This window comes from Hemicordylus capensis, chromosome 2 (assembly GCF_027244095.1).
Source record: "Hemicordylus capensis ecotype Gifberg chromosome 2, rHemCap1.1.pri, whole genome shotgun sequence".
Taxonomy (NCBI): domain Eukaryota; kingdom Metazoa; phylum Chordata; class Lepidosauria; order Squamata; family Cordylidae; genus Hemicordylus; species Hemicordylus capensis.
This window is the reverse complement of record NC_069658.1, coordinates 398,885,025-398,891,024: the sequence shown is the minus strand read 5'-3', so window position 1 is coordinate 398,891,024 and position 6,000 is coordinate 398,885,025. Positions and strand designations below refer to the sequence as shown.

The 6,000-nt window shown below is 45.0% G+C and overlaps 1 protein-coding gene across 4 annotated transcripts in view; it reads left to right on the top strand.

Annotated features, from left to right (window-relative positions):
* Positions 1 to 763: 763 nt before the first annotated feature.
* Positions 764 to 6,000, top strand: part of ASPSCR1 (ASPSCR1 tether for SLC2A4, UBX domain containing) — a 101,835-nt gene continuing 96,598 nt past the window's right edge. The window contains exons 1-2 of one of the 4 annotated variants that reach the window (XM_053294474.1): positions 764 to 1,268; positions 2,934 to 2,989. In XM_053294474.1, coding sequence (XP_053150449.1) covers positions 1,167 to 1,268; positions 2,934 to 2,989 — 158 coding nt within the window. In that variant the 5' untranslated portion in view covers positions 764 to 1,166. Of the gene's footprint in view, positions 1,269 to 1,403; positions 1,620 to 1,726; positions 1,997 to 2,933; positions 2,990 to 6,000 lie in introns of those variants that run through there. The other 3 variants (XM_053294475.1, XM_053294477.1, XM_053294478.1) reach the window with 3 other exon arrangements.

Sequence of the window (6,000 nt, the reverse complement as noted above, 5' to 3'; positions counted from 1 at the left end):
CCCAGCGAACACAGAGGGGCTATGTTTAGCTGAAGCTATGTTTAGCCCCAGTACGGCAATGTGTTCACATAGCCCCAGTACGGCAATGTGTTTGCTGGGGCTAACGAGGGACTATGTGTTCTATGGGGCTATGTGTATGGGGCTTCTCAATCACCTTGCCCAGCCACAGAAGGTTGGAAACAGGCCTGTAATTGCTTAACTCTGAAGGATCCAAGGCAGGCTTCTTGAGAAGAGGTCTAATGATTGCCCCCTTAAGACAAGGAGGCATCCTGCCTTCCCTCAGAGAAGCATTTATAATCTCTAACAGGTCCTCTACAACAGCCTCCCTGCCAGATAGTATAAGCCATGTCGGGCAAGGATCAAGAGGACAGGTGGTAGGCTGTACCATTCCAAGCAACTTGTCCACATCCTGAGGAGTCACAAACTGATACTGATCCAGGGACAGGTTATCACATAAGAGGAGCTGCTGGACACTTCAGCATCAGACTGTGTAACAATTGTGGAGTTTGAATCTAAATCGGCCGGAATAGGATTAAAAGATTCATAGGTGTGAATGTATCATCTTATGTGACAGGGATATATAATGCAGGCAGATCCTGCACTGCAGTCGTTAAAAGGCTACAGGTAGAATAAAAATAAGGTAGGAGGGCACCGAAGATGCTCCTCGCTTGCGAGGCGTAGGGCCAGCCCTGGTTAACACGTTTTTCATGTCAAGGCTCCCGTCTTCTTAGCTGCTGTGTGAGATAACTGCATGGAGATGCGGAGCTTGGAAAAGCCCCACAAAAAGGGCGGCAATCCTTGGGCGGCTACGTGCGTGCACTTGCGCGGAAAAGAACGTTTCACGAAGCAGGAACACCATTTATTACGCGTATGATAAGGCTGGGAAGGAAACCTCTGCCCTGAAAAGAAACGGAAGGCAAAGGGTCACTGCTCGCTACATTTACGAAGAGGTTTCATCGGCGAGGGACGATAAACCTCCGCAGAAGACAGAAGGAATCTTCTATGCCGCGAGCGAAGAGAAAGCGTGAGGCGGAGCGGACTGAATTGTAGCCGCGCCCCCTTGCCGGGGCCATTCCGCTCAGCTACCGAAGGAGCCGGTTCCAAAGGGGCGGCTGCTGCGTTGGAGGGCCGCTGGGCTGCGTGGGGAGGAGGAGGAGAGAGGGAAGATGTCGGCCGCTGGCGGCGGGGGCGCGTCCTCTGTCTTTGTGTTGGCCCCGAACGGGAGGCGAGTGACGGTGCGAGTAGGCCCAAGCATGGCGTTGCTCCAGGTGGGTCTGGCCCAGAAAGAAGGGGAGAGACTCTGCGCCTCCAAGCCCGCTCTGATTGGCCCTGGGCAGGAAACGAGGCGGGGGGGGTCCCCGATAAGTTCGATCTGATTGGATCAGAGGGCACGTAGTGGCCCTGGTTTTCTTTCGGGCCCATGGTGGGCATAATAGCCTTCTCTTCCTGTGCCTGCGAGGCAGACTTGTTGGGGAAATGGTCTAAGCTTCAGTGTTGGTTTAGACAGAAACCTTGCTGACAAAAACGGGGCGAATAATTTTTACTAGGCGTCAAAGAGTGGATTGCCGTAGGGGTGGTTTTATAAATATTCCCTTTTTGTCCTCGATGAGGAAAATAAAGTGAGTGGCATTACACTGAGAAAGCTGTTTTTTGTTTATAAAGAAAGGAAATGAAGGGGGATTTCCTGTACGCCCCCCCCCCAACCCCCCTCCCAAACAGACAAAAACAAATGCCTTCTAATAGTGGAAGATGTAAGAGAGAATCCTTTTGAGTGTGATGTTGAAAGTTCTTTAGTTGTATACTCTTCTGTGGGTCAAACTTCCATATAATTTATCATCCCTCACCACCATGTTTTTTATCTGATCTACATGAATATGAATTAAGCTTCTGTCATATGCAGTTTATTACTTTCATTTTTTGATCTGGTTCTGTGGCTGCTTGACCAAAGGGCTTGTAAGATATGATGCACAGGAATGGAGATGAGAGGGATCTATAGGTAGGTTGGTGGATGACTTTGTAGTAGTAGTAGTAGAATCCTGCTCTGTAGTAACTCAGATTTAGACTGAAGATTAGTACTTGTATATGCAGATTGTCCCACTGTATGTGCAGGAAGTAACTACTTTTGCCCCAGAGCTGACATTCTGCAACTGGCTACTATTTTGCTCATGGCTTGGTTTCAGTTGATGGATCTCAGGATTCTAGTAAAAAAACAAAGTAGAACCTACAAGACTGAAGTCTACAGTGCCTGCTGTAGCATGGTGTACTACAAGGCTCCCTTATACTTACTCACTTAAACAACTGTCCTCTCTAATATCCTGCATGGGATCAATGGATTATCTAAAAATAATATGAACATAGTCATAGACACAGGAGCATAGGAAGCTGCCTTATACCCAGCTGGACCATTAGTCCATCTAGCTAACTATTGTCAAAACTGACTAGCAGTGGCTCTCCAAAGTTTCAGGCAGGAGTCTTTCCCAGCCTTGCCTGGAGATTCCAGGAATGAATCTGGGGCCTTATGCATGCAAGGCAGATACTCTACTACTGAGCTATGGTCCTATCCCCTCTGCTTGTCCATGTCCCTATGAATCAGTATGGGCATTCCATGTGGAAATAACAGAACTTAAAATCTTTTCACTTTCTACCAGAAGCATTATTATATAAACACCCTGGGGTATCTTATAGTTCCCAGAATAAATGTAATTCCCTTCTGCTAATTAACAGACTGCTGGTCTAAATTATTTGAAATCATCCTTCTTCCCTCCCAGTCCTCACTTGGCTCATAAGCATGTATAGAAAGGGTAGAAAAGTGAGTACATGATGAAGGCTAAAAGAAAAGAATAATTAATATGTGTCGAATGTCTTGAGAATGTCATTCTTCAGAATAAGAGACACATTTGCATTCCAGATTAACGTGTGTATTCTTTCTGCAGGTTCTGGAAGAAGTTTGTAGAAAGCAGAATTTCAGTCCCAATGAATATGATCTGAAGTGAGTTCTTTGATCACTTGTTTATAGCTTAGTCTACTACTCTTTCTTTGCCATTAATTATTGGAAGAGACTCCTAATATGGAGCTCGCACTGACAGTTCAGAGCTATTCTTCTTTGAGGGCTTTGATCCTGAATCAGGCATGACTTATTTCAGATTGATTCTTGATGGGGACAGACTTTAGTCTCATTCAGTCTCACATCTTAATTTGTCAAATTGACCTCCTTTAGTCAAGGGAGCTCAGTATTCTCCTCTCTTCCTCTGCTTAAAATAAATTAGATAAATATTAGCAGGATAGGACCATCAATCACAGCCAGGATAAGAACAAAACCTTACCTCTAAGGTGGGTCCCCCGTTCTTTGGTTGCTAGAAGCTTTGAATTGAATGTCATTGATGGGCTACTCCATGTCTATCCGCTGCTGCTTAGATTTTTTTTCCCTAAACCACTTGGTTTTGGCTGTTAGAATACTGGACTAGATGGTCTGCTTCTCTGATGTGCAAATGCAATCATTGATTCTTTAAGTAGTAAGGTCTTTGTAACCTTATGTAGTTCCATCCACTTCTGTGGGAATACATGGCTTCCAAATTAAAATACTTGGCAATCATGCTAGCTCTTACTATGCTCTAATGGTTGCATTTGATTGTCTTTCATACAGTAAAGTTGCTGGTATAGTCAACAATTTGACTTTTGAAGTTGTCAGATAGGCCAGCTCAATATATTTGAGTGTCTGAGGTAGAAAATCCAAATAGCATATCCTTCCCCACACTTAACTAATTTACTTGGGGCACAATCCGCACAGAAGTTATCCTGCACAAACCTGAAATGAATGGTAGTGCTTTAAGAATACTGAAGAGAGATGGGAAACTATCCTGCGAAATGGGAATCCCATTCCTGCATGGATGTGTTCCCCTTTTGAGGCCCAGTTTGAGCTAGCCTGGCCGATGATAAGGCCAGTCAGAAGGAGGAGGATGGAGTCATGCTCTATGACTCCTTGAGATAGCCAAGAGAGCTGTTCAAGGATGATGGGAGAGATGAAGTAACTTCCCTGCCTTCAGCTTAAACGAAGGCCACAAGGGACTGCCTGCAATCTACAAGAAGGGAGGGGGAAGTGGATAATTTTCTCTCTCCTCTCATTCAAGTCATTTATAAAAATTTTGTAGCACTCAACTCAATCCTTCTAGGTTGATGTGGAGCTATTAATGAGCAGTGGGGTATGACTGTTCAATCAACTGTGGATCCACTTGACAATAACATCATCTAGCCCTCATTTTACCATACTGTATACAGTATATCATGGAAAGTATTGTCAAATGCTTTGCTGAAGTCAAGATACACTATATCCATGGCATTCTAATGGTCTATTGAACAAGTAGCTATCAAAAAGAGAGAGAGAAAAGATTGGTTTGGCATGACTTGTTCGTGAGAATTCATGTTGGCTCCTAGTTATCACTAACTGGACAAAGCAGGAATTGAACCTGTGACCTTGACAAATCCATGCTGGCTCCTAGTAATCACTACATACCTTCCTAAAGGTGCACAAACATTTCTAAAATCCAGAATACACATCTGACTACCCTCAGTTTTTTTCTTCTGCTTGATAGCATGAATTTTAAGATGAGGAAGTTGGTTTCCCCAAAGGTTCCCACCACTTTCAATTCATCAACCTGTCTGAACCCCCTTGTATGAAAACAGGTCACAGCAGGCAGCTGGGTGAGCACAGTTCCATAGAACTGTTGCACCAACCACTGGTGGCTGTGGTGCTTAAATAAGAACCTTGAAGTCATCATCTACCTCCTGGTATCACTGAGCTCATCCCCCACAGCTCAGTGCTTGGTTCTCTCTCCTCTTCCTGAAGTGACACCTCTGCCTCATGAAGAGACCTTTCAAACGATAGTTGATAAGCTGCCAGCTGAGTTCTCTTCTGTTGCTGCTGCAACAGAGCCCAGGCTTGATAGTGACAGGGATCCTGGGGTGATCCCACTGGTTCCTCCATGAGGACTAGGTCTTGGGTCCCTGGGATACAATCCTTCTTGGGAGGAACCTCACCAAGGTATTCCATGGGGCTGTGAAGGATGGGCTGAGCAGCAGATGGATCTGTGGCTCGATTAAGGGAGCAGTTGGTGGTTTGCACCTCCTCTGAGAACTTAGGGCCTCAGTCGAGGGGGTCCCTGACACAACCAGTTCTCCCCTATTGGTTAGGGTTAAGTGCAGGATAGCAGACCCTCTTGTTCTTCCTTCTGTCTTCTGACAGATGAAATTGTAACCTGAAGTCAAGGTATTGAGGCAGGTTGATGAAATTTGTGAGCCCTTAGAAAGGTATGTAGTGCTATAACAGATGATGAGATTGTAGGAGTATCTTCTAATAGTTAACTGCAGTGTTGTGAGAGCTGCTTTTCCATACTCCCACATGGATGGGGCAGTTGCATTGGTTCTTGACATGGACATGTTTTGCCTGGTCAGGACAGAGGGTGTGGATTCTTTGTTATGGACCCATATGATTGTGGGTCTTTAAACATTGCTGCAATGCTGTGGGATGAATCTGCAGAAAAACAGGTGCCATGGTGCTGCTGTGACATTGAAAGCAGATCTCAACTAGAATGCTTTTAAAGTTGAAATCTGACTTTTATTAGGAAGGATCTGACTCCACTATGCTTCAGAACCACTCTGAATGCCTCTAGAGCAAATGCCCTGCCTCTTGCCCAATTCCAGGTTAGAGGAGAAGTGGGATTGCTCTCTATGCTGTGCTTTATATGTATTGTGCCTGTTGCCTGAATTCCAGGTTCAGAAGAAAGGTGTGGTTGATCTTTGAATCCATGGTACATTCTGGAGGTTCTGAGTGCCTTTGAAGTGCAGCATGAAATCAGAGATGAGAGAAGGGACTCTTGCATGAAGGGGAGGTGTGGTCACTGGTGAACACATTTGTGGATCTTTGTGAAGGATATAGTACCGCTTTTAAAATATAGTTAGGCACATTATGCCAAAAGTCTCTCAAACATTTTAAGTCTATGATCT